At 42.0% G+C, this 13,530-nt stretch overlaps 4 protein-coding genes across 4 annotated transcripts; 3 read left to right on the top strand and 1 right to left on the bottom strand.

Annotated features, from left to right (window-relative positions):
• The first annotated feature begins 208 nt into the window (after positions 1–208).
• On the top strand, positions 209–1,984 carry LOC120557808 (E3 ubiquitin-protein ligase TRIM17-like). Its single transcript, XM_039798430.1, has 2 exons — positions 209–453; positions 584–1,984. Exon 2 carries the CDS (start codon positions 601–603, stop codon positions 1,135–1,137), a length of 537 nt encoding a protein of 178 aa, XP_039654364.1. The 5' UTR covers positions 209–453; positions 584–600; the 3' UTR covers positions 1,138–1,984.
• Positions 1,985–4,064: 2,080 nt separating this feature from the next.
• Positions 4,065–4,490, bottom strand: LOC120557841 (histone H3). The gene has a single exon (XM_039798477.1). It carries the CDS (start codon positions 4,485–4,487, stop codon positions 4,077–4,079), a length of 411 nt encoding a protein of 136 aa, XP_039654411.1. The 5' UTR covers positions 4,488–4,490; the 3' UTR covers positions 4,065–4,076.
• Positions 4,491–4,785: 295 nt separating this feature from the next.
• Positions 4,786–5,354, top strand: LOC120557835 (histone H2A-like). Its single transcript, XM_039798471.1, has one exon. It carries the CDS (start codon positions 4,862–4,864, stop codon positions 5,243–5,245), a length of 384 nt encoding a protein of 127 aa, XP_039654405.1. The 5' UTR covers positions 4,786–4,861; the 3' UTR covers positions 5,246–5,354.
• Positions 5,355–6,823: 1,469 nt separating this feature from the next.
• LOC120557839 (histone H4) lies at positions 6,824–7,241 on the top strand. Its single transcript, XM_039798475.1, has one exon. It carries the CDS (start codon positions 6,880–6,882, stop codon positions 7,189–7,191), a length of 312 nt encoding a protein of 103 aa, XP_039654409.1. The 5' UTR covers positions 6,824–6,879; the 3' UTR covers positions 7,192–7,241.
• The last annotated feature ends 6,289 nt before the right edge of the window (positions 7,242–13,530 follow it).

Below are 13,530 nucleotides of genomic sequence, written 5' to 3' on the forward strand. Positions count from 1 at the left end.
GATAAATAGACCATAGATTCGAAGTTTATCATTTCGCATAAAATAATCTTAAAACTGCATTTCGCGACACAACAGTAGTATTTTCGAAAATTATAATTTATAGTTAATACTAAATCTGCAATGGAAAAAGGAGGACGGGGTACAGCGGCCAAGTCGACTAGAGCTGGTACTAGTAGTGGGTAAGCGCCATATCGGGTTCAACAGTCTATTAATATTTACGGTTCACACAAGTCACCTCCATCTAATATTATCCATCCCCAATAAGGATGAAACTGGGCGGTGCAAATCACATCCGGGAATTTCAGACCACAAGAACACAGATTGAGAAACAGACGAGCAGGTTATCCTTCAAACCAAACTAACAACTTCCTCTGAGTGAGTTCAGCTACAGTAGAGAAAAGTGTAATACTGCAACACTGCTGCTTCAACCTGCTGACACTCCACGCACTGAAGGTGAGTAGGCCTAGGCTATGACTAAAAACACGACTCAAAGTGAAAGTACATGTCAGTGAAGTTAGTAGAGGAGGGAGGGAGGGAGGGAGGGGAGCCATGACTGACTGCACTGTCTGTCTGCTGTTTCCAGCTTCACTCAGAGACGAAATGGCTTCCAGATCAGTGGAGGATCTCTGCTGTCCGGTCTGTTACGACGTCTTTACAGATCCTGTTGTTCTGTCATGTAGCCACAGCTTCTGTGAAGACTGTCTGCGGAGCTGGTGGACGGAGAAACAAACACGAGAGTGTCCACTTTGTAAGAAAAGATCTGCAGTGGACCCACCGTGTAACCTGGCCCTAAAGAACTTGTGTGAGGCCTTCTTACTGGAGAGAGATCAGAGAGCTTCAGAGGCTCTCTGCAGTCTGCACTCGGAGAAACTCAAACTCTTCTGTCTGGATCATCAGCAGCCGGTGTGTCTGGTCTGCAGAGATTCAGAAAAACACATCAACCACAGAATCAGACCCGTCGATGAAGCTGCACGACAACACAAGAAGAAACTTCAGGAAACTCTGGAGCCCTTAAAGGAGAAGTTAAAGCTTTTTGAACAAGTTAAGGTGAAGTGTGATCAAACAGCAGAACACATGAAGGTCCAGGCCCAATGCACAGAGACGCGGATCAAGGAGCGGTTTAAAAAGCTCCACTAGTTTCTAGAAGATGAAGAGGTGGCCAGGTTGGCTGCACTCTGGGACGAAGAGGAGCAGAAGAGCGAGAGGATGAAGGAGAAGATGGAGGCTCTGAGCAGAGAGATAGCAGCTCTTTCAGACACAGTCAGAGCCACAGAGGAGCAGCTGAGAGCTGAAGACATCTCATTCCTGCAGAACTACAAGGCTGCAGTGGAAAGAGTCCAGCAGCGCCCCCCGCTGGATGATCCACAGCTGCTCTCAGGAGCTCTGATAGACGAGGCCAAACACCTGGGCAACCTGAGCTTCAACATCTGGAACAAGATGAAGGACATGGTCTGCTACACTCCTGTGATTCTGGACCCAAACACAGCTTACCCAAACTTCATCCTGTCAGAAGATCTGACCAGTGTGAGACAAGGAGAGGAACAGCAGCTTCCTGATAATCCAGAGAGGTTTGATAAATATGTCTGTGTCCTGGGCTCTGAGGGCTTTAACTCAGGGACTCACAGCTGGGATGTTGAGGTTGGAGACAGTACATGCTGGTTTCTGGGTGTGTTAGCAGAGTCCGGCCAGAGGAAGGGAGACATAGAGTCTGGATTATGGGGAACAGGGTACTATGAAGGCGAATATGTTGCACGATCATCATCAGATCACACTGAACTGGTAGTGCCAAAGAAGCTCCAGAGGATCAGAGTGACCCTGGACTGGAACAGAGGAAAGCTGTCGTTCTCTGATCCTGATACTAACACAGACATACACACCTTCACACACACTTTCACTGAGAGGATGTTTCCATTCATTAACATTGCTGATATAGTGAAGATATTACCGGTGAAGGTGTGTGTGACAGTGGAACAGAGCAGATAGAGATCAAGAGGATGATTATATTCATGATGTTTGCAAATTGTTTTTTTTTCTTTTACTTGTTTTTTTCTTTTATTTTTGTTGTTATTCAGTTTGACAATGGGCTTTGTTTCTGCTGTTTACCTCGTCATATGTAAAATGATTTCATTTAGTTTGTGATCTTGTGGCTCATTTTGCCTCAGTCAGTTAGAATCTAAAAACCAGATAGGCTAAATATAACCTCACTGTGTAGTCACACTGTGGATCCAGATCATTTACAAGTCCCACACACACACACACACACACACACACACTCAGTTTTCTTTCTGTAAGTTTAGTAAGATTCACTATCAATCACGTATCAAGGTTGCTGTTTATTCAGTACACATTGTGTTCATGTTGTAATTTAATGCTTCATGTTTTAGGCTCTTCTCTCTGTGTGAGGGAGAGAGGAATTGCAGGTTGAAAGCTGTCTTTAGTTCACAAAGTTAGGGACACAAGTGAAAGCAGGGAAGTGCATCCTGTCAGTGAGCGGAGGAGTTTTCTCTCTGAGACAAAACTCCTCCGTATATGTATAAAACTATAAAAACGCACTTTGCCTGGCTCCGTTCCAAGGTAATATGATCAACGACCCAGAAATGATTCAGGTATTGCAACATGTATAGTGTGTTCCACTTTGCTAATCAGGCCATGCTAAGCCAATATCATTAATAATAAATAATATAATCAGCTAGAAAATATAATCCGTTCACATGAGACATGTGTGGGAAACCAGGAAATGGCGAGTACCCTTTAATCTCCAGCTGAAATGTTACACAACCATTTCAAGTACAACACCTGTTTGACTAAGATGTAAGAACAGTGTTTCCTCTATGTTTATTTGAAAATGGCAACCCGCCATGGCAAAATTTCTGGCGCCACGGTATCAGAAATAGGGCAGACGCCCAATGTACAGTAGTTGCGGTTGCCTTTTAAATGATCCTGTCTGTTGGAAAGCCTGTCTGTCCGGGGTTGTTGTTGTTGACAGTGCTAAAAACAAATAAATCCTAAAGGAAACACTGAAGAATCAGATAATTATCTGTCTGGGTCACGTAGAGCGAGCACATTTAAAAAAAAAAAAAAAAAGGAAATATACTCACTATAACGAACAAAGAGAAGTGATGGCATGACTTTAGTTTCAAATCTTCCATCTCGGCAGGTAAACTGCAGTCTGGAGGTGTTTTAAAGGCCACACACAACAGGCAAACACAATTATCAGACGGATGGAAAGAAAACAAACCAAATACACATAGCTGTTGATTTGGATAATAAGACTTTGTCTATTTGTGTCTGTAGATTTCTCCTAAATTCACCAAAAGTTAGAATTAAATAATGCCTCATTTGGATTATTTAAACATAGAAATGTCAGTAAACTTGTAATACAAACACAATGTCTTAATGTGAGTAATCAGCTGTGGAAGTGTGATGGTGATATGTTAGTTCTCCTGTAGTGTGTCCTTCCATGGTGTGTGTTCTGAGGAGAGGAATTTGCAGCAGGACTTTTCTGCTGATGCTTTAGCGCCCTCTGCTGATCAAAGTTATTTTTAATATTAAAATGGTATTTTATTTCACATTGTGCTTGATTATTCATTTAACATATATAGCCTACTAATCCATATAGGCTATATAATACACACTCCAAATGTATTGTAACTAGGCCTACTGTGTAACGTTTATTAATAAGAAACACCACTATTGGTTTTCATACGTCACATGTAGGCCTACATGCACACTGATTTACTGTAGCCTATATACATTTCTGATGTTGAACTTTTATTTGTAAGCCTATAAATATTTAACTGAAATCGGACTGTAGAATTTCTCTACAGAGACCAATTTCTTATGTCTATTTTATTTGCTCGATCGATAGCAAATACTGTAGGCTACTAAGCTATGAGAAAGGTTTGGATATGTACGGATTATTTGGACTGTAGCCGAGTAGAGCGCTTTGTTGTAAAATGATTGATCTTTTATAGTTGATGGTGAAACGTGTTGCGGCAGAGGAACAAGCCCTTGAGTGAGAGTGAGGTGGCTCTTAAAAGAGCCGTTTTGTGGCTGTAGGCTGATCTCAGGTCAGTTTAAGCCCTCTCTCCGCGGATGCGGCGGGCCAGCTGGATGTCTTTGGGCATGATGGTGACCCTCTTGGCGTGGATGGCGCACAGGTTGGTGTCCTCGAACAGGCCGACCAGGTAAGCCTCGCTGGCCTCCTGCAGAGCCATGACGGCGGAGCTCTGGAAGCGCAGGTCGGTCTTGAAGTCCTGAGCGATTTCTCGGACCAGGCGCTGGAAGGGCAGCTTGCGGATCAGCAGCTCCGTGGATTTCTGGTAGCGACGGATCTCTCTCAGAGCCACGGTACCGGGCCTGTAACGGTGAGGCTTCTTCACGCCGCCGGTGGCCGGGGCGCTCTTACGGGCAGCCTTGGTGGCCAGCTGTTTCCTGGGGGCTTTACCTCCGGTGGATTTACGGGCGGTCTGCTTGGTTCTTGCCATGGCTTCTTCTGTCTCTGTTCAGGAAAAAATGTAGTGAATCAAAAAGACAGACGGCTCTTAAACTGTGGGACCCGGATGTGAGACGGTGACGCTGCTCCAGACCTCCGGCTCCTGATTGGTGAGGGGCTTTCCTGGAGCTCAGCACCGCCTCAAGGAGCGACCCACCGCCCGGATCTCTGCTGCTTATTGGCGAACAATCCTTTCAAAATGCCCGCCAAACGTGAGAGCGGGCCGCCCTCTGCTGCTCTGCTGGAAGCCTCTTTTCTGGTTGGTCTGTCTGGAAGCGGCGCGGTCCTCTCTGTGGACATAAATAGGAGGGTTTCGGCTGTTGGGGAAACACTTTTCTGAGTTGAGACTCACGAGAGCATCTAAAAATGTCTGGAAGAGGGAAAACCGGAGGAAAAGCCAGAGCTAAGGCTAAGACCCGCTCCTCCCGTGCTGGGCTCCAGTTCCCGGTCGGCCGCGTCCACAGGCTGCTCCGCAAAGGAAACTACGCTCAGCGTGTAGGAGCCGGCGCCCCCGTCTACCTGGCGGCTGTGCTGGAGTACCTGACCGCTGAGATCCTGGAGCTGGCCGGAAACGCTGCCCGCGACAACAAGAAGACCCGTATCATCCCCCGTCACCTGCAGCTGGCTGTCCGCAACGACGAGGAGCTTAACAAGCTGCTGGGCGGAGTGACCATCGCTCAGGGCGGCGTGCTGCCCAACATCCAGGCCGTCCTTCTGCCCAAGAAGACCGAGAAGCCTGCAAAGAAGTAAACACCCGGTACTGGCTTCCACCAATCCAACAAAGGCTCTTTTAAGAGCCACACACATCTAACTAAAGAGAGAGCTCCTTATTTGTCGGTCTATATTGTGGAAGTTTTACAGTTTCTTCATTGTATCCAATTTAAACACGTTTTTGATGTGACCTATATTTTGAGTAGGCCTACTTCCTTACCATCGGATCACCTACATAATCCTGGTCCTCCATCATCTGGTCAACCCTCACGGTCCCTCAGATCCCCCTCAGCCGGTCTCCTCTGTATCCCAAAGTTCTACCTCCGCAGTTTTTTTTCATTAATACAAGGTTCCTATCCTAGAATATGTATTTAATATTTTCTTTTCTTTATAGACTCTTAAAATGTCTCTCTGCTTCTGAGTTTTAGAAATGCTGGAAGTTTATTCCATTCAACTGTAGCCGTGTTTAGAAATGTATTTCTGTACATTGAACTCTTGAATCTAAAAATGATAACCTCCGTTTAACAGCAGGATACCATGATCCACAACATCAAAGGCCTTTATGAAGGTCCAAAAAAACCATTCTACAGAATTCACCTGCATCAACTTCCTTTCTCATGCGGCCTGTTAAATATAAAAGGCAGCTTTCAGTGGAATGGGGTTATCTGAATCCTGACTAAGAGTTTACCAGTTCTTCGTCAGTTCCAGCTGTTAGATAAGCTATCTAGCTGTGTTTGTGGGGACTAGCCTATACCTATCCAAATATGTCTATAGAGATGGAAACGTTGGCACAGTCTTGACATACATCGCAGCATAGCTCTGCCTGTCTTTAACCCAAATAACTGGAATACCTGTGTGTTTGTTGGGGGTGTGCAGGAGCTTTCAGTGAATGGAGCTGGTGTCATCACATGGCCTTCATCACATGAATTTCCCCATAGCGGGATAATCAAGTTTACTTTGACTTTGATTAAAATCGCCAAATTGCATTGAGCTAAATGTTCCCTATGTGAACTTAACAGTATTTAGGCCTAGTTTGTATCCTTTCCTATGTGTTTTCCTGATGTTGATGATCAGGCTCATGACCAAACATATAAAGTGAGAGTTCCTCTCTGTGATTTGTTGCATTAGGAAATGATTCCCTCCCAGCTCACCATCATGTTATCTCCTGCTGCCATCTGGTGTTCACCAACGTAACACATTACAGCCATCATCAACCTCTGTGTGAACTGGATAATATCAAGACATTACACCTTTTAAACTGACTGGATTCCAATGGCGATATAAAGTAAAATATTGATCCTGAAACTAGACTAAAGATGGCAGGTCGCTGTGAGTCAAGAAAAATAAAAAATAGATTTTAGAAAATAACCCAAACAAGTCTAAATATTATTTACAGGACTTTAAAGACTTATTTACAGAGAAAAGTATTTGTTAAATATTATCAATAAAATCTTAACCAAAGGTCAGGTAGACACGAAGGATTAAACTATAAACTATAGTCCTACATAAATGAATAACAATCATTAACTTTTGAAACGAGGCAACGGCTGCTGAGTTTGGCTCCGCCCACAGAAGCTCGCGTCATCTGTCCTCTCTTACGTCCGCCGATAAGATATAAATACAGCCGGTCGACGGAGTTCAAGCCATTCGTTTCTGACGACAACTAGCGGAAGATGAGTGGCCGCGGGAAAGGAGGAAAAGGACTCGGTAAAGGAGGCGCTAAGCGTCACCGTAAAGTCCTCCGTGATAACATCCAGGGCATCACCAAGCCCGCCATCCGCCGTCTGGCTCGCCGCGGCGGAGTGAAGCGTATCTCCGGTCTGATCTACGAGGAGACCCGCGGTGTGCTGAAGGTGTTCCTGGAGAACGTGATCCGTGACGCCGTCACCTACACCGAGCACGCCAAGAGGAAGACTGTGACCGCCATGGATGTGGTGTACGCTCTGAAGAGGCAGGGCCGCACTCTGTACGGCTTCGGAGGTTAAACCTGATCTGGAGAAACAACAACAACACAACGGCTCTTTTAAGAGCCACCCACACAATACCTCTAGAGAAATACTTCCTCATGTGAACTATATCTGTTATTCATTAGACCTAAGTCATTGTTTCTGGCCACACCATTAAAATACTAACTTGATGTTGCGTTATAAATCCTGAAGTTTAGACCTTTGCAAGTTACTGTGCCATGTTATCTATCGGTGTGGGTATATTACACTTGATTTGGACTATGTTGAATAATAAAACGCTGAATAACGTCACATCTATTTTTGTTCTCATACATTGCTTAGTTTGATTGCTACTGTGTGTAGTAATTAAAAACCGACCAGAAACATTGAAGGACAATGGCTCTTTAAAGATCCGCACACTTCTTAAGACACCAAGCTGTTTTATTTATCTCAATACATTTTAATTACATGGAATGTTTAAGATTAAACTCTTATGCTAGTTTATCTAAATTCACCCTGGCATTTAAAAATGAGTCCATAGTTTGGCCATCTGTGATTGTTTATGTTCCCAAACATTTTCACATCAAGGACCCCTAGACTGCACACTCTTCTACAGGATGCCATCAAAGTGAGACATGTGGATGTGGCAGAACAAGCTCTGTGAAAAGTTTGCTCAGCTTTGAGAAACTGTATGGTGCTGGCTGCAAATTTAATGTGCATTTATTAATGCACTTGGCAGCAGGCGTGCGTAACTGGGACCACTGTGGGTGTGGTATATTAGATTGAGCACTCGGTGCTCAGTGTTGTTACAGTGTGCTCGGGAAGTTTTTACTGCTCCCTGTTTGTTGGAGTTATGTACAAGTAAAGACGTGCTATATGGGGCATGTCATCACGGCAGCAGGACAGAGGGCTGACGACACAAAGATTAAAGCGATTGTCGACATGCCAGCCCCAGAAGACAAACAAAGTCTCCAACGCCTGCTGGGAATGACAAAATTCCTGGCGCAATACATACCAAATGAAGCCTCACTCACGGCGCCCCTCAGACAGCTGCTTAAGAAGGATGTAGCATGGCAATGGTGCTCACACCACCAGAATGGTCCGTTTTATCTTCTGTTAGTCAATTACCTGACCAAATATCCTGAAGTGCTCAATATACCTGATAAAACGGCTTACACAGTAATTCAGAAAATGAAGTCAGTTTTCGCCAGGTACGGGATCCCCAGAGAGCTGGTGGGTGATCATGTCCCCTTCGCCAGCTATGAAATTAAGTCATTTGCGGCTTCATGGGACTTCAAACTCACACTTTCTAGCCCAGCCCATGGTTTCTCTCTTCAAATGGAATGGCTGAATGGACCATAAAGACTATAAAACATGCACTGAAGAAAGCCATACAGACCGGCACTGATCCACATCTGGTGGTGTTGTCATTGAGGAACACACCAGTGACAGGACTGAACATGTCACCGGCGCAGATGTTGATGGGAAGAATCCTGCGGAGCACGCTTCCGCTCCCCTGTGATCGAGGACAGCAGACCCACATGCTACACCAGAGCTGGTAGAGCGGTCAGACGCCCTGCCAGGTACAGAGACTGATCTCACGGACATCTCATGTTGTTATTCAATAAGTGTGCCTTAAGGGATTTAAAAAAAAAAAAAAAAGACACTAAGAGTTTACAGTTGAAAGTAGGGGGTAAAGGAGTGTTTAACTTGAAATGTTTTATGAATGTTCAAAATGTTTATATCCCTTACCCAACAGAACACCGAACAGAAAAGTGGTTTGCTGTGATTTATTGGAAGCCATTGGTTCATGGAAAACGTGCTTTATTGATCATTGAAATGTGCATGTTGACAAGTGGTATGTTTAATGGTGATACACCTGAGTTGATGGCTAAAGTTTAGGTAGCTGATTTCATGGACCACTTTCCAGTCTTGGAAGAGAGGGGTGTGGTATATTAGATCGAGCACTCGGTGCTCGACTATGTTGTGTTGTTACAGTGTGCTTGGGAAGTTTTTACTGCTCCCTGTTGGTTGGAGTTATGTACAAGTAAAGACGTGCTCGTACTGCAGCCTTGCCTCCGTGTGTATTATTAAATACATTAATAGTAGCCTAACCCACAAACAGTAATACTAAAGTAGTATGTACGTAAAGCTACAACAGTGGGCAACATCCACATTTCCATTTGAATCATTTAATGGGACTTTTCAGTGGAACAACACAACACAAATAGTGAATAGATTCCTTCGGTGGAGGGGTCACTCAAAAAAAAGCAGGGACTACAATGGCAGATGCTAATGGCCTGGAAGTCCGAATCAACAACCAGCAGCCCAGCAGCCTGGAGGACCCAAACAACAACCAGCAGCCCAGCAGCAGCATCTCATCCAACCCTCTACTCTGCAGACCGGGAACGCCCCTTCCGAGGTCTCCCGACAATCAGGTGAGGAGAATGAGATGACGAGGTGACGATCAGTGGTATTGTAAGCTTGAGTGATGACAGTGATCGTGATGATGATGATGAAGGAAGGCAAAGAGCAGAGCTATGAAAGCGCTAATGAGAGTCCTAGTTCAACTGGGAAACTAAACTGTGTGAAGTTAAAGGAGTTAAAAAATGGGAAAATAAAAACACCAATTATAAATCAAGAGTGAATATTGTCAAAACTTTCATCTTATCCAAGCTTCTGTTTTTAGCAAACATCTTTCCTCCATCTCACAAAATGATAATGAAATTAAATAAACAGTGTGTAAACTTAGTTTGGGGTACAACTAGTAGTGATGGGCATTCCAGCTCTTTTTCGTGAGCCGGCTCGTTTGACTCATCTCACTGAAAAGAGCCGGCTCTTTTGGCTCACAAACGGCTCTTTAAAAAAATTTATGTTTTGACTATGATAGGTGTGAAAACAATTCTAATTAAATTATTAAATAAATCATATTCAGAATGTCTCACAATTTCTTTAAAAATGCATTGATTTGTTATGAAAAAATAATACTATTAAACATTTGCATTTAAATTACGTATAGAAACATTCAAAACAAATACAATCTGAATCTGAACAACATAATAGAACCCATATTAAAGAAAAATAAATAAATAATAATGCTGCTGTGCTTCCGACTCATTTTCCTGCTTTTGTTTTGTTTTCAGAGCTGTTTTTCCTCTCCTCTGTCCTCTCCTCCGAGTTTGACAGTGTGTCTGTGTGTGTGTGTGTGTGTGTGTGTGTGTGTGTGTGTGTGTGTGTGTGTGTGTGTGTGTGTGTGTGTGTGTGTGTGTGTGTGTGTGTGAGATGGCTCGGCCCCTCCCTCATGCCGTATAATTGGTTGACACCTTGTGTATGATCGAAAGGAACAGAATGTGAGGCTGATCAGACAGTCGAAACTAATGTGTGCCTATATAATTATTTTTTTGTTCTTTGAATTAGTCAATTATTTTAAATAAAAATAAAATTCACTCAATATTTCATTATTACATAATGATTTAATTTCTATAGGCTATATTTTTAAAAATAGAGTCGGCTCTTCCGATATGCGATATCCCATCGTTCATCTACAAGAGCCGGTTCTTAGAGCCGACTCATTCGCGAACGACCCATCACTAACAACTAGAGAAGTAACAAAAAGAGAAATCATGTATAAAAGCGAAGAATATGGGGGGTTAGGGGCAATATATATGGGTATAAAACTGTACATTGCTTTCATTAAAAATGTGTCAGTAGCCATCTCCAGGAATGCTCTCTGGGTCGGGGATCGCTCCAAGTGGAGGAAAAGGAGAGGGAGAGCCAGACAAGGTCCAGAATATAACCTGATTTATGGTGATTTTATGTATGATTACGAAAAACTTCAAATAGACTGGAATGGCCTCCCGAGCAAAATGATTTAAAAAAAATTAATGATTATAAATATGGTGGGTATATAAATTATAAATACCTAACAAACAATGAAGGAACCCAGTTCCTGAAACTTTAAAAAAAAGAAAAACCTTTCTGAGAGCATTCGTGATGTGAGATGGCTGATGTCCATAAACAGACTTGCTGTCAGAGCTGTTGTGTCTTGGAGTTGCTATGTAACAACAACAACAACAACAAAAATGTCCAATGATTTACTGCGACGAAGGTGAGACACAACAGCACCTCTTAATGGACTGCTACAGAGCAAGTCTGGCACAAGTTTAAAGTGTATGGTGTAAAATTTTATCTTTTATATAAATCTGTAATGTACTGTATTATTGATGAGACTCTACCAGAGAAACACATGGAACGGTTAAAAATAATCATATGTATAGTATGCTTCAAGTTGTGGAAAACGAGATGCTGTGTGATTTTTCAACAGACATAAATAGTGATGACGTGTGCAAACAAGTGCTCACTGAGCTAAGGAGAAGAAGAACTCTGGACAAAAAACAGCTTCTTCCTTGGAACAGTTTGACCTTGTGATATACTGCACTTTATGAAAGACTCTATGCACTTTACGAAGGACTCTTTGTAATGAATGCACTTTAATAGCCCATTTTTACATCTCATTAATTAAGCTTATTGTTATTAATTATGTTTGCTTTGTTTTTCTTTTTATTGTTTTTCTGATATGCCATGTAGCCTACTGTTCATAAATTATATTTTGTAAAAACTTTAATAAAGCTCTTTATTAAAAAAAAAGGAAAGGAGGTAAAGGACTCCAGCTGGTGGCGCGACCTTCGGTGGGCGGGGCGGTTTTTCAAAATGTAACCGTTTTTCCTTCCTTATTCATATATTTTAGTCATAATTGGTGTTTTCCTACCTTTGTAGTTTAGTTTTACACTCCAAAATGTTTAGAGCCTCATATACCTGACCTTTGGTGAACATTTATTATAATCAGTGGTGTAGTCTAATGTATTATAGTGGGTATACTGTACTGTATATATGGGCCAGAATGTGCCTTTTGGGGGGAGGAGGGACATATCATAGTGGGGGGTCTGGGTGTCCTCCCCCAGGAAAGTTTTGAGCATCAACGACTTTGTTTCCTTTATTCTGATACACTTTTATGCACCAATTTATGGTTATTTAATCTGACGAAGTAAAACACAGATAACAATTCAAAATATATAAAAATAAAGCAAAGTATGGTGTTGCGTGTCATTGGGCATTATGGTTGGGTATATGAAAATTCTAGAGCTTTCTTAGTGGGTATACTGCATATACCTGCGTATCACTATAGACTACACCACTGATTATAATAATAAGTAATTTTATTTTACATCCCTCAGTAGGCCTACATTCTCTATGTACAAATGTCTAAATTCAGTTTCAAAGCCTTCCATGCGATGCCAGGAACAGATAGGCTCTATCTTGGGAATACAATACAACATCCCTTCATTTTACTGCAAGTTTTTGGCCTAAATCTTACAGAATTAAGTTATACCCTTAAAAAAATACCAGAATTAGTCTTTAAAAACATACAAAAAAAACCTAAAAGAACTCTGAAGACATGAACACAAAATCACTTTTAGAGGCCTCAGGAGGTAAATCTGCAGTAATAAATAAGAAAAAAATACAACTATTATAGGGAATAGGCTACTTGATGAAAGGCTAATTATCCTTCATAAATGTTTTTTTTCACTGCTTTCCAATTAAATCAATCTTTTTGAAACAGATATCTAGTTAACACACAGGTTCATTGTTGCTGCTGCAATGAAGTAACTTGTAACACATTAATCCTGAGTAACGTTAGAATAGTTAGCATATGCAACTTTAGCTGAGACACCCTTCCTGTTATTTGTTCTCAAAGTTATGAATGCAATGCTTACTTACATGATGTCTCGCTAGCATTATCTAGTGCCATATTAATATTTTATTCTAATAATCTTTCGGCATTCCTACCTCCTGACAAAGTAACGTATATTCTCCTATATTCTGACTTGTTTCAGATATTTTCTAAATCAAGCATTATTTCTCTGGAGTTTGGCGCAGTGACCTGCCTCCTTTAGTCTTGTTTTCAGGATACAGACTTCAATTTACATTATCAATGTGATACAATTAGTTTTAAAAATGATATTATCTAGTTTCACACAGAGGTTCATTGTTGCTGTAATGATGTAACTTGTAACGCACTGTTCAACACAAGATGGCAGCAGTGAGGTAACATCACAGTGCGCTGAACCAGACTCCATTGAGACAAACATTCAGGTCATTTTACCTTTCAGAACACAGGAGTTTCTGGTCTGCTGAATAAATTTGATTTCCTTGTAAATTCATTTGTTTGGAAGACATTGGAAAATCTGAATTCTGTTTGACACCAAAGTCTCTTTTTTTCTAGTTTTGTTTGTCTGCCTGTATAATAATGTGATGAATACATGGGCCTTATATTCCTGGCCTTTGGATTTCCTTCTTATGAAGCTTCAGGAAGACGTC

This window comes from Perca fluviatilis, chromosome 4 (assembly GCF_010015445.1).
Source record: "Perca fluviatilis chromosome 4, GENO_Pfluv_1.0, whole genome shotgun sequence".
Classification (NCBI taxonomy): Eukaryota; Metazoa; Chordata; class Actinopteri; order Perciformes; family Percidae; genus Perca; species Perca fluviatilis.